At 43.2% G+C, this 14813-nt stretch overlaps 1 protein-coding gene across 1 annotated transcript in view; it reads right to left on the bottom strand.

Moving 5' to 3' along the window:
- The window catches only part of LOC122928613 (potassium voltage-gated channel subfamily A member 7-like), a 66382-nt gene extending 53882 nt beyond the window's left edge, over window positions 1–12500 (bottom strand). Inside the window, exon 1 of the mRNA XM_044281621.1 lies at window positions 11461–12500. Within this exon, the coding sequence (XP_044137556.1) occupies window positions 11461–12048 (588 nt within the window). The 5' untranslated portion in view covers window positions 12049–12500. The remainder of the gene's footprint in view (window positions 1–11460) is intronic.
- Between the last annotated feature and the right edge of the window lie 2313 nt (window positions 12501–14813).

Genomic DNA, 14813 nt, shown 5'->3' with positions numbered 1-14813 from the left:
TCACATGCCCCATCATATACAACCATCGTATGGACAGAACATGAGGATGGAAGAGACAGCTTGCCTGATGGGGGGGTATGGCTGTCACGGTAGGTAAGATAAGGGAAGGAAACATAACACGGCAAAGCAAACAAAACAACTGACTAGGCCCCAAATGCTAGGGAACAATGGGGTCACCTCCTAGCAATCTCTAAAACACTTTCCTTAAGCTGCCATGCCCATGTGCATATCTCGATGGGAGATATGCACATGCCCACGTACCTAAGACTATAACACACTGAACCAAACCCTCAGCTGTAGGGAAGAGGGAAAGAGACACCCAGCTCCTTCTAAAACTAAAGGAGCCAGCGTCTCCCTAGAGGCCCAGTCAAAACAGACACAGAAGGAAAAAGGGAAAAGGACTTATCTAGAGAATTGCTTGATCAGACGATCCACCAAACTTCCAGAGCTTGCTCAAGGCAGAACTATAACCAGCAAAGGCTATAGGAAGAGGGAGGAATGAATAGCCTCACCAATTACCTAAAGAACCACACCTGGGAGAAGGTGGGATTCTGCTCAAACCCACAACAAAACAAACTGTCAGATCGAGCCACGTGCAGCAATTCTGACAGATCTCCTCAGAACACCCACAGGGCAGGGCGTGACAATGGCTTAATCAATATTGAAAACAGCACAGCTTCAATAAATGGTATGTTAATAAGTTGCATGTATATATTTACAACTGATTTTTAATATTAGCCCAGAGTGGGCTAATGGAAAAACTATGATTTTGGTTTTGTGGTAGGAGCAGATTAGTAGAGAAAGGTCCTATGAAGAGCGTAAAATACATGTAGAATGGTAAGTAAAATAGGGAGGATGTCTTGCATATTATTTGTAGTAATACATCCCTGAGATCTCCTGCAGTTCACCAGCTGAGCAGTAAATGGGCGACTTTTAATGCATGTATCATGTAATTCTTAAAGAGACTTTCTGTGAGTTTTTAACTGATGACCTATCCTCTGGATAGGTCATCAGTATCTGATTGGTGGGGGTCGGACACCCGGAACCCCCACGAATTAGCTATTTGAGAAGGCACCGAAGCTCACAGTAGCACCGCAGCCTTCTCGCAGCTTTGCGTAGGCTGTGTGATGTCACGTTCATCGATCACATGGCCTAAACGCAGCAAAGCCCCATTGAAGGCTCTTTACACTGGCCAAGAATCCCAAAGAAAATCGTTCATAGGACTGCTCCTTAGTGGTTATCTGGTGGTGTAAATGTACCGCCGATTACATGATGGTCGAGCAAGCGAAATGCTTGTTCATCAGGTCATCCGATCGTTTGTGCACACACAAAAATCATTGTTTGCCGGCAGTAGATCATGCTGTGTAAACAAAATCCGCTTCCAGCAAACAATCAGTCAGTATGAGGACGATTGATGGCATTAGCAAACGCTCCTCCCCATACTAAGGAGGAGATCGCTGACGAGCGGGCAATCTGCTGCTCTGCTGTCCCGTGTAAAGATTTCCTCAATGATGTACAGATTATCTTCTCTCACATCAGTCCATGACCCTATTGGGACTCACAATCTAATTTCTCCATCTCAGACACAAACTATGTCCAATTTCTTAAGAGGCCAATTAACCTTTCAGTAGGTTTTTAGACTGTGGGACAAAGTCTTCCTACAGATGCTGCCATGGTCTGACTTCAACCCAGTATCCCCGTGGTACAAGACAACAGCGCCACCAAACTCATAGCAATGTTAATGTGGAAAACAACAGCATAACCTATACAGTGCAATGACAATTAAGGGGACCATATTAGGCAACACATTGTAGATGCTATTGGTGTTGTCGGGAGGTATATACTAAACTGCATTATTTTGCACCACCCAGTCAGAGTGCAGCAACTCTTAGGGGAGACAAGAATAGGAGGAGTGGTAGTGGATATGATGGTGGAAATACAGTTCATGGTGGCTGCCCTTACTTTGGAACTTCTTGGGCGATGCAGTGAATTGAAGATGAACACTTTCGGCCCTTGGTGTTAAGTTTGGAACCCATGATGATGAACGATTGGCAGGGTGCAAGGCATAAGGATAAATGTAGGGGACAGCAGATTGAGACAATGACCAGAAACAACTTAGTGGTAATGAAGAACAGTCCCTTTGCTGATGAAGATGGGAGTTGTAGTACAGATAGCAGAGGTATAACACAGGTATTTTGAAGTATAACACAGAGCTTGCTTTTACTTATAGCTGTGTATAGACAGCAATAGTGATGGTAGTAGTACTCCCAAAGTCTCTCTCTAAACACTTTACAATCTTCCCAAATTGACCACAGACATGAAAAACTCTTACAATCAGTAGCACAGATCTTTAAACGGACAGCCAATCCTTTATATAGATATGGTAGGCGGTGAAACAATATAAACTCTCCACAAGCAGCAAAGTCCATAGTCCATGACGATAAACAATCGTTACCTCTGCTAGCACGCTGTTGCAGACAGTGGACGTGGACTCACTGTGCCAACTAAACGGTTTGGCTTTTAGCTAAACCTAAGGGCATGGTCCTTGCGGTCCCATGGCATTCACCCTTTAACTCCTGTAAACAGATATGGAACTCACCAGGCCTCTACCTCCTGGAGTAGTCCTAGTGTAGTTGTCAGCTGACCCACAGTGGTCAAAGACCGGTGCAAAGCACCAAGGATTAGGCAACACTCAAATTCAGGAAACAGTCCTAGGTCAGGGCAGGCAGAGTTCATGCGTATCTGCGAAACTAATCCAAGGTCAGTGCAGGCTGAGTTTTTGCATATGCGAGAAACTTATATGAGGTCAGGGTAGGCAGCAGAGTTGGTAAACAGGCAGAAGCTCAGTAGACAGACAGAATAGCATACCTTCACTGGTTAACTAGAGAACTAGAAACCTAAGTTCTGGCAAGGGGTCAGAGGGTAGTACAATTGATTTGGCTTTGGGCTAAACTCTAAGGGCGTTATTCCAGTGCTCCCTTGGTATTCACCCTTTTACCCCTGTACAGGGATCTGGACTTTGCTGCAGGGGAGCAAGCAGACTGACACCTTATTGGATAGTCCCAGTATAGTTGGCAGCTGACTCACTGGGGTCAGGGACTCTGATGCAAGCACCAAAACCGCAGGTACAGACTGAACAGTTACTTATACTAATTATGTGATTTTTGGCAAAACCTGACTTTAAGAAAATCGGCTGGCTGGCTGCGACCCAGGGAAACCTTAACATAATCACAGAGCAGTCTTTAATACAGGAACTGAGATAATGGCAACATAAAACTGGAGACACTCGGAGAGCTTGCAGGTGGGGTAGTGCTAAATCCAGGAGCAAGGCAGGCAGGAACCAAGACTGTAGCACTGACAGGGTAGACAGACTAGGAAAACTAAAACATGAACTAGAACTGGAGGCTGAATTGTAAGGCCAGGAGTACACAGGTAGGATGGGTACACAGCTGGAACACAGACATGAACACACACTGGATATCGCAATAGAATCACTGAAGCACTAAGGCTACTTTCACACTAGCGGCAAGGACCTCAGGCAGGCTGTTCCGTCGGGTGAACAGCCTGTCGGATCCGTCCTGCCGCTAGTGAACATGTGCCCCTGGACTGCCGCTCCATGGTAGTGCATGGCGAGAGGCTGCCGGAATAAAAGTACGACATGTCCGACATTTATTCCGGCAGCCTCCCACCGTGCGCTGCCGTGCCTCCACCTGAACTCCAGCCCGCCCCAATTACAGTCAATGGGGACAGAGCGGCAGTCCAGGGGCACACGTTCACTAGCGGCAGGACAGATCCGACAGGCGGTTCACCCGACCGAACAGCCTGCCGGAGGTCCGTGCCGCTAGTGTGAAAGTAGCCTAAGTCTTCCAAACACCTTTGCTGGTCACAGGCAACCTTATACTTCGGTACCCTCAGCCTGAAGAGAGTGCCTTATATGCACAGGAACCCTTAGCCTCTAGCTAGGGAAAGAGTTACAGATGCGCACACTGGCCCTTTAAGAGGACACAGGTGAGTGTGCGCGCCGCCTAAGGGAACAGAGATTGGAGCATTGGAGACAGCAACTTGCAGATGATGCCAGGCAGCATAGTGAGTGGTAGGGCAGCGGCAGGCATGGATTGCTGACCTAACTTTTATTCAGCCAAGGTAAGATCCATGTGCATACATCATGTTACTACTTAGCGCGTTTTGACCCACAAACAGGTCTTAGTTATAGCATTATGACTGCTAGGACATGCTATGACTAAGATCCATTGTTTGTGGGTTTAAACACATAAGTAGTATGGACATGAATTTTAACTTGGTGAATAACATTTTGCTTTTATATGAATGGACGCTGGAATCGTTGTTCTAAGCAAGGCCCATCCTTTGCCGCTGTAACCCCCGCGAGATTAGTACTCTGGGACTGGATTCTAGCAGAGTATATATTAGGAAGTGTGAGTACATCTACTGCTCTGTTATTGGAGCTATATTTGTATATTCCTGGAGAAACTCTTTATTATCATGTTACATGTATCCAATGGAATTCCTGATGTGGTAATTAGGGTAACATTTAACCCTTTGATCTTTGTTCTGTCCAGCACCACAGCCCCAGGATATGATAATGTCCTATGTCCCGATGTTTCCCTTCAAGTACCTAAATACATAAAAGTATGATGCGTATTGGGCAGAATTTCTATGAATCCTTACATGTAAATGCTGTCATCACACTTGTCTTGTACTGTAAAAAATCTGTCTTGTGATATCATAAAGTGGGTAAATATAGCATCTCCTGGCTCCAAACCAGTAAATCTGTGATCACTTACAACAGACTTAGGTAACTGAACACTTCCTATGCTGGTAGTTGGATTACAGATACCATGTGATAGCCGGGCAATAAGCAATATGGTACTGCCTTCTGGAATATAGATCAGGTGCGAGAGATAGAGGAGTAGAGCCCTAGGGGTTTGTTCACAAGCAGCAGATTGATTACATAAATCTCTGCAACTAAAAATCCATACATCAGAATTTTGTTGTTTCTGCAGCATGTGGATGATGCCATTCAGAAGAAGAGAACAGTCACGGAAATATCTGCAACAAATTTGTCATAAGAGACTGTGGCATCTTAGTGGAGGGGCTCCCTCTGTCAGCCATCAGCACCACTGTGACTGACATTGTGGGGTGCTGATGTCTTCATTGGGCAGCCAGGGGTCCAGTGAAGGCCTTCTGGCCTGCTCTTTGCGTATGCCTATTAGGTTGTGCCAGAGACACGGTCTAATAGGTTGCCTGTCAGTTTTAACTTACAGCATAATACACTGTATTGCATACAGTAAGTAGTACAGTGTATTATAAGGGCATAATAAACAATAAAAAAATGTTCTTTAAATAAATCTAAAGTATATGCATGTATACAAATATAACACATACACATAAATAAGTTCATGTATCCATTATCCGCCTAAGAGCAAACAAAGAATGAAATCTAATATATAAAGCTGAGTGTATGTGTGTATGTCCGCTAAAAGAATCCGCACCATCGCATTAACAATCACAAACTTTGGCACACAGGTACATCAGGTGTCTGGAAAGGTTTTAGCTCTCTAGCACGTACCGTTCCTGAGACACTTATAAAAAATTAATTAGCCAATAGAAGCCTGGTCACATGACTCTTATCAGCCAATATAAGCCTGCAGGTCTTTCTCCTCATATCCCAACTGCCATACACATGGTCACATGATCCTTATCAGCCAAAAGAAGCTTGCAGGACCTTAGTCTCCACATACACACAGTTTTACACCAGGTTTCCATAACAACCCAACTATTTTTTTTCACTGCTGTAGGTCAGCTTTAAAGGGGACAGGGTGATGTGGATTACACTGTTAAGGGAGCGGAGTGCTGTGGAGGTCACAGTTAAGGGGGCAGTTAGATTAACTTAAAAACCACGCCCCAAGGTCCCACTAAGCCACGCCCCTCCCAATCCGGTTAGGCCACACACCCTCCCACTGCAGCCGACGGGGATTGAAATATTGAAGGTAAAAATCTACTTCTGTCAGCTGCAGGGGTTGGAGGGAGATTGACTTTCTCCCTGCAGCTCACACTCTGACAGCACAGTGCTACTGTCTGACTGTGAGCTGTTCAAAAGAACATCCCTGTGTCTGTTCAGGCCCTGCCCCAGACAGAGGACAGGGAGTCTGAAAGCCCGACTGTCCGGCCTAAAACCGGACCTCTGGCCACCCTAGGAACAGGCTGCTGTGGAGGTCACAGTTAAGGGGACGGTCCGCTATGGAGGTCAGTGTTAAGGGGCGTGGTGCTGTATAGGTCACTGTTAATGGGGCAGGGTGTTGTGGAGGTCACATTTTTTAGGGAACGGAGCTCTGTGGAGGTCACTGTTAAGGGGAGGGTTATTGTGGAAATCACTGTTAACAAGGCGGGGAGGTCACTAATAAAGGGGCGGCCGCTGTGGAGGTCACTGTTAAAGGGGAGGGCGCTGTGGATGTTACTGTTAAGGGGCAGGCCGCTGTGGAGGTCACTGTTAAAGGGGTGGGGTGCTGTAGAGGTCACTGTTATAGGGGATACTGTATATCTTTTAACGACACACACAAACATTAAATGAAATATACCCGTGCGAAGCCGGATCCTTCTGCTAGTTCAGTCTATATAGGTAGAATTTATTAATTAGGCCGCTTTCACAGTCAGTATTTGGTCAGTGTTTGATCAGTGATTTCCCTTGTGATTGTGAGCTAAAACCAGGTGTAGGTCAAAAACACATGTGCAAAATATTCCATTATACTTTATCTCTGTGTGACCTCAACTCGTGGTTTTGGCTCCCAATCACTGATGGAAATCACTGATCAAATACTGACGGTGTGAAAACAGGTAGAAACTTTTGGAGCCTCACTACCAGTCATTCAAGACATTGTCTGTATACATTTTATTGTCTTCTAAAAAGCTACAATGACTATACAGTGATCAGAACACATCAATGAGCATGTATGTGTAGCAGCACATTTCTCAAATTCAATGCGACATTTGTATAAAATGCAAAAAAAGAACAATTCTTTTTGGACCATTATCAATAAGGTTAATTCAAGCATTTTTACAAAATAGTATTTCATAAAAAAATGAAGGCATTGTTCACACCATGTTCACAGTCAGTGTAAAATGCTCTTGAAAAATGTTCCGCCTGTGGACCAGATGTATGTCAGAAGGCTGTCTCCAGGGCATCCTGCCAAAAAATGTTTTCCTATGATTTTAATTGCTTCTGTCTTCTCTGTTCTCACACACAGCACTCAATGAGCACTATGTATGGAACAGAGGCAGCAGCAGTGGTCACGTAAAACAGGCTGCCGGCAGTCAGAAGCTGCTGAGGGGTCTAAGTACAGTTGTAAACCCTTTGGAATGAGCTGGATTTCTGCTTTGATTAAAATGTAGTTTTATTGTTATCTAATTTGCGTTATGGATTCTGTTATTGTTTTCCGTTATAACATGGTTATAACGGAAAATAACGGAATCCATGAGACGGAAGTCAAAACAAAAGCCTTTAAGAGGCATTCTGTTTTGATCCGTCATAATAGAATCATAATGGATCCGTCTGGTTTCCGTTATGCAAGACGGTAAACAAAGTCCTGGACAATAGACTTATACTATGACGGAATGTAAAACGGAATGCTTTTTAAAAGGCTTCCGTTTTGCATTTCGTCATAATACAAGTCTATGGGAAGCATAACGGATCCGTCCTGGTTTCCGTTACCCAGGACTAGACTCCAACATAGTGGAAATCCGATGGATCCATTATGATCGCCCATAGACTTATATTATGAAGGATCAAAATGAAATGCCTCTTAAAGGCTTCCATTTTGACTTCTGTCTTATGGATTCCATTATTTTCCGTTATAATAATGGAATCCATAACGGTGATGTGAACTCACCCTAACTCTACAGTTCTAGACAAACACAATCTGAGGGCTCATGAACACCAGCGTGTGCTGACCGTGCTGGTATTGGGGCCCACAAACAGCGGGTCAGCAATATACGGGCATCGGCCGCGTGCGCACCTCTTCACGGATGTGGATCCATCCACTTGAATGTGTCTGCAATCCGAAATATACACTATGGAGTGCTTCTTTGGCAATTCGGGCCATTCCTCCGCACTGCAAAAAGATAGAACATGCTCTATTTTTTGCCTTTTTGCCATGCAGACGGATCGCGTACCCATTCAAGTTGAATGGGACTGCGTCTGCAGATGGCAGGTGCACGCCCGTGCATTGTGCACCACGGACACGGCTGGCACAGGTTTGCATGCATGAGCCCTAAGTAACCTAATACCACATTGACTACAAATCCACCCTGCAAGGAGAAAAATGTAGTGAACCCTTAATAACTTTTCTAACCCCAGCAATAACCTCCACCAAATGTTTCCTGTAACTACAAATAGGAATTGTACAATGTTGAGGAGGAATTTAGGACCATTTCTCCCTTTATTATACTGTCTCTGACCTTTTGAGGATTAGGCCAGAAAAATAAAAGAGTGAAAAACTTTAAGTCTATTTTAGGGTAAGGGTACTTTCACACTTGCGGCAGAGGATTCCAGCAGGCAGTTCCGTTGCCGGAACTGCCTGTCGGATCCGGCAATCCTGAAGCAAACGGATGGCATTTGTCAGACGGATCTGGATGTGGATCCACTTGACAAATGCATTTAAATACCGGATCCGTCTCTCCGGTGTCATCCGGAAAAACTGATCCAGTATTTATTGATTTTTTTTTTGCATTTTTAAAGCTCTGCACATGCGCAGACTGTAAATCCGGATCCGTTTTGCCGGAACACTTAATGCCACTTCAATGGAAATTAATGCCGGCATTCCGGCAAGTGTTCAGGATTTTTGGCCGGAGAGAAAACTGCAGCATGCTGCGGTATTTTCTCCGGCCAAAAAACGTAAGAGGAACTGAACTGATGCTTCATGAACGGATTGCTCTCCATTCAGAATGCATTAGGATTAAACTGATCAGTTTTTTTCTGGTATTGAGCCCCTGTGATGGAACTCAATACCGGAAAAGAAAAACGCTAGTGTGAAAGTACCCTAAAAGTATGTAATTACAAAAAATAACAATGTTTTTCATTTTAATTTTTTTATTTATTTAATACTGTAAGCCTTAAAAAAGTGGGCAATTATGTGTATAACATCATAAAAGATAATAAGGAACCTGCAAAGCTTACAAAATAAATGGCACAAAATCACATTGACAGCTTAGCAAATGAAAAGGGTCTATCCATTAAACTAACATGTACTAAAAAACGGAAAAGTGTGTCTGGTCATGAAGACCTGACCTAAACTGATCAGAGAAATGGAGATTCCCATTCAGATTATTCAAGGAGTCAACCAAAGTCAACACCAACTACCGGTGTGAGACGTGTGGGGAATGGAGGACACCGAAATCAATCTTTTTAATGAATCTTCCTTTGAAATGTCTTAAGTCTTTAGGTCTTATTCATACACTGCAGATTTGGTTAGTAGTTTGCATTGGTATTTGTAAGCCAACGCCAGGAGTCCAGGATCCTAGACATGACATAGACTCGAGCATCAACTGAAATTTTACTTGCCTTGGCCTGAAATATAAGGTTTATGTGGCTTCATCTTACATACCTCCTCAACTTGATAACCCCCTCATTGTCTGCACCATAGACATTACAATGGTTACTACATTCCAATATTTCTGTTACTTCTATATGGTTTTGACCGATGAGCATCTGCTTTCAATATTTCTCAGTAGTTACAGCTATCAGGTGGGAAAGTAACTGAATAATAACGGCAACCGTGGGAATGATTAGCTATGTAGGCAAACATTTTAATTGCTGATTTTCATCTCAATAGCAAGTACCCCGACTAATGGAATGCCACTCACAATGGGGACACATTTCCCCATCAATGCATGCATAGTAATCTTTCCTAAATTGTAACTAGCAAATTACCAAGGCGAGCAAGGATGGTCAAATGACCGTACAACAATTGGACCATTCAGATTGGCGTATGTTCAATCCATTAGTGTTCACAAATGTCTATTACTGGCGCACAAATCAATTATTGTTAATATTTCTGAATTCAGGCCTCAGCTACCCATTTAAAAAAAAATCATTGGGATCTGCAGACAATCTATAGACTATGGAGGTTGTCAGACTTTCCCATAATGTCTGATATAGGTAGACAAAAAGTTGGACACCAGTAGACAAAAAGTATCTGAAAGCCACTCATCTTTCCTGACTCCACACCCGAACCCGAAGGTCCAGCAGACATGTTAATGGAAGAACTGCACATAACTGATCTTTCATCTATGGTCAGCTTTATATACTGAAGAGCACTTTGAGGGTGTCAATGACTACGTCAAGTTTGCCGGGCATGCTGCACAGTGTTACGCTGCCACTGGATGCAAGGCTGGATTTACAAACATGCAGCTTTGATTGATTTTTTTTAAGCTATTTGTCCTCTTTTGTCTATTCACTTCTGATGTTGGCTAAACAACACATCAAAAAATGCACTTAAAATTGTATCAGAAACTTCATTTGTGACTAATGGAAAACACACACCTATAGAATTTTTTGAAAAACAGTCACTGAAGTTTTTGTTGCCATTTTTGGTGCCAAAACCAGAAGTGGATCGATCAGGAAACAGAAGTGGACCCAGCAGGCATAAAAAACTGACACAAAAACTGGTGTTTTTACAAAAACGCTGTGTGAAACTAAGGATGATCATTAGCAATAATTGTAATAGACAATGATTTGATTGTTAAAAAATATCATGTATTCTATGCCTCTTCACAACTAGCATCTCTGTAGGTAGGGACAAGAAGGTACTGAGACCATGATGTCAATGACCTGAAGCACTTTTTTACAGGATTGTTTACAAAAATATGAAATATTCAAGTGGCCATTTATGAACAAAATCACATTCATGGAACTGGATCCAGTCCAGAAGAACCCATTAGATTATAGCAAATACATTTCCATAGCCTTTTGACACTGACAGTTAAGATCTTTCCTTTGATTTGAACCCTTTACATTATGTTCTGTCTAATAAAGTGACAAACCACTGGAACTACTATGATCAAGATTACGCTGGAAGCTTTGATAATCTCTTCTCCTAGGAGACCATGACAACAACAGTGTGAGCAAATGTAAAGGACTTGAAGCTAATTAATAGGTCATTTTCATTATACTTTCTGCATTTCATTAATACTGGCAGCCCCAAGCAATAGTTAGACATACACCTAAGATGGATAGTTGATGTGAAAAAGAACACTTTAAAGTTAACATGACTGCCATGACATTTGGGAGGACTCCAAATAGTTCAAGGTGTCCTCAGCTTTAAGCAATGGCACTTTTGCAGAGTACAGCCAGTGTTCAGTGTCTAAATTTTGATAGATGCACCAATAGTCTCACATACATAACTGAATTATTGTGCATTAGATAAGATATTTAAAAAAAACTCTTACCGGTAAGGACAGATCCCTTTCATCCCGGAATTCAGGTAGCGTTTCTAAGCAGAAGATGACTATAGAAATCAGGATGACCATGACAGAGATAATGGCAATGATACGAGCAGCAGATGAACTATCTGGGTGTTCAAAGAGAAGCCAAACTTGTTTCAGAAACTCACATTCAGGAAGAAGTCTCTCTTCATCTTTAGGAAACCCTTCATCTTCCCTAAATTTCCTGATCACATCATCTCCAAGCTGGTAAAATACTAACTCCTCCATGAAGACATCTAAGGGTACATTAGTAGGCCGTCGTAGTCGACCCCCTGACTGATAAAAGTATAGTATCGAGTCAAAACATGGCCTATTCCGGTCAAAAAAATACTCATTCCTCAGTGGATCAAAGAATCGCATTCGTCTCCTTGGGTCTCCCAACAAAGTGTCAGGGAACCGACTGAGTGTCCTTATCTGAGTCTCAAACCGCAACCCGGACACATTGATAACCACTCGTTCACAACAGTCTTTCTGGCGGCAACGTTCATACTTCTTCTCTTCGGAGATCACCATGAGGTTTGAGCTCCCAATCACTTCATCTCCGTTCTCCATAACTGAGAGCTTATCAGTGTCCTTAAGGTAGTCCCAGTGAAGTTATCATATCCATAGCCTTTTTAGTTTTTTTTTTTATTTGCTTGTTATCCTTCTTTTCTTTAGTTTTCACATTTTCTTTTCCCTTCTTCACATGGTGTATTTTATTTTAAAAAATGTTCTCTTTTCTGAGCTCTGAGGGATAAGATTACATATTATGCCCGTATGACTGTTCTTGAAATCCCAAAGTTTTTTTCATGAACTTTACTTCCAGTGGAGTTTTCTTCCATTAAACGAGGAGACGCACCAGCCTTCCCACACAAGCCTGATCTCTCTGTTTAGTGATCCTGCCTGCCTGGCTCAGGGGATTAACATTATGTCACATTTGCTCTTGCTGTCTGTATACTTCTTTCCAGAGCTTCATACCAATAGCTGCACTTCACTCTGTGCTGTAAACAGATTCACAGAGCTGAAGGTATCGGGTTCGCTCTACTGCATATGTGAACAGTTCCATGCAAAATAAAAATACACATCTGCAGCTCCTCCCTCCCAGCTCCCCTTCCCCTGCTAATGTCCAGGAACCCACTGAAGGTTGTAGGTCAGTCTAGCCAAAAGTCCACCACCATTCAGCCTCTAAAATAAGACCTTGCTAGCTAATCACCTTAGAACAACCCACAGTTTTTTAATAGTCATATTCAAAGACAAAAAGTTGAGCACTTTGGTATTCACTTGCTTCAGGTTTATGAATCTAGATCAGTCTGCAAGCAAAGATCTACTGTAAAGTAAATGCACATCTTGTATTGCAACTACCTGACCTAAATGGGCAATGTTCTTTTAATGTTTTTGGAAAACAAATGTGTATACTCATCTTATCTTCACTAACATACAGAATACATGATTAGGAAGAAGCTACAGCACTGTCTATTTATCCTTATTTTTTGTCTATATGAGGGCTTCAAGCAACTATCATAGAGATGTGCACCCTATTAGGATACCCAAGCATTTTGATTTATCATCAAAACATACTGTTAGATTCCTTGAGTGCTGCTCCATCTTCGGTTTGTGAAATCTCTCCAAATTCCACCTCTTTGAGAGGACCACCTACTTTTCCAGACCCGTTTCCAATATACCATAATGCATACTTGCATGATATTGATCACTTTCAATAAACTTTTAGTCAATGTGAAATTTTTAAAATTAAGCAGTAAATACCGGCTTGATTCCCTATGATTTCTTTATCAGTAGATATAAGCTCTGTAGAGAGAACACAGGTTGTACAATAAAGCTGCACGATATGGGAATTTTGTGCGATTGCGATTAGGGCCCTAAAAATTGCGATAACGATATGTGATCAGATATTTTAAGGGAATTGTGCGAGAGGTCTATTTGCACTGTTATGGGGGATCTGTGGATGACACTGTTATGGACGGAATCTGTGGATGACACTGTTATGGAGGGGATCTGTGGATGACACTGTTATGGAGGGGATCTGTGGATGACACTGTTATGGAGGGGATCTGTGGATGACACTGTTATGGAGGGGATCTGTGGATGACACTGTTATGGAGGGGATCTGTGGATGACACTGTTATGGGGGATCTGTGGATGACACTGCTATGGAGGGGATCTGTGGATTACACTGTTATAGAGGGGATCTGTGGATTACACTGTTATAGAGGGGATCTGTGGATGGCAGTGTTATGGGGATCTCTGGATGAAACTGTTATGGGGGATGTGTGGATAGCACTGTTATGGGGGATCTGTGGATGACACACTGTAATGGGGGATCTCTGGATGGCACTGCTATGGAGGGGATCTGTGGATTACACTATTATGGGGGATCTTTGGATGGCAGTGTTATGGAGATTTCTGGATGACACTGTTATGGGGGATGTGTGGATGGCACTGTTATGGGGATCTGTGGATGACACATTGTTATGGGGGATCTGTGGATGACACATTGTTATGGGGGATCTGTGGATGACACATTGTTATGGGGGATCTGTGGATGACACATTGTTATGGGGGATCTGTGGATGGCACTGTTATGGGGGTCTCTGGATGGCACTGTTATGGGGGATCTTTGGATGGCACTAGTATGGGGGCATCTGTTGATGACACTGCTATCGGGGGGATCTGTGGATGACACATATATAGCATTTTATACTATGTGCCATCCACAGATCCCCCCCCCCCCCCCCATAATAGTGTCTCTGCAGTGTGAAGGGTCTGGGGGCCGGCATCTGTATCAGGAATGACAGCGGGGATCGGTGCAGTCCCTGTATTCTAATGCACCGGCCCCGCTCACTGTTGTATATTATCTAACATGTAGGCATTGTTAAAATATAATAATCCTGTATAATCCCGCTGTATTACTTACAGCTAATTTCCATAGAAGGAGGGAGGAGGCAGGCCGGGAGGAAGGCAGGCGACGCGTCACTCACTACGTCACGCGCCTGCGCCGGCTGCTTCATTTATAAAGTGGGCGGCACCTGTGCATGACGTAGTGAGTGATGCGTCCCCCACCCTCCCTCTCGATCTGCCTTCTCTCTCCTCTTTTCTACGGAACTTAGCTGTAAGTAATACAGCTGGATTATACAGGATTATTATATTTTAACAATGCCTACATGTTAGATAAGATTATACAACAGTGAGCGGGGCCGGTGCATTAGAATACAGGGACTACACCAGTCCCCGCTGTCATTCCTAATACAGATGCCGGCCCCCAGCCCCTCCTCTCTTTGTGTATAGGTAATCGCAACATTTTTGGGACTGCCAAATCGCCA

Source organism: Bufo gargarizans, chromosome 2 (assembly GCF_014858855.1).
Source record: "Bufo gargarizans isolate SCDJY-AF-19 chromosome 2, ASM1485885v1, whole genome shotgun sequence".
Lineage (NCBI taxonomy): Eukaryota > Metazoa > Chordata > Amphibia > Anura > Bufonidae > Bufo > Bufo gargarizans.
The sequence above is the reverse complement of the archived record's forward strand: the minus strand, read 5'-3'. Positions and strand labels throughout refer to the sequence as shown.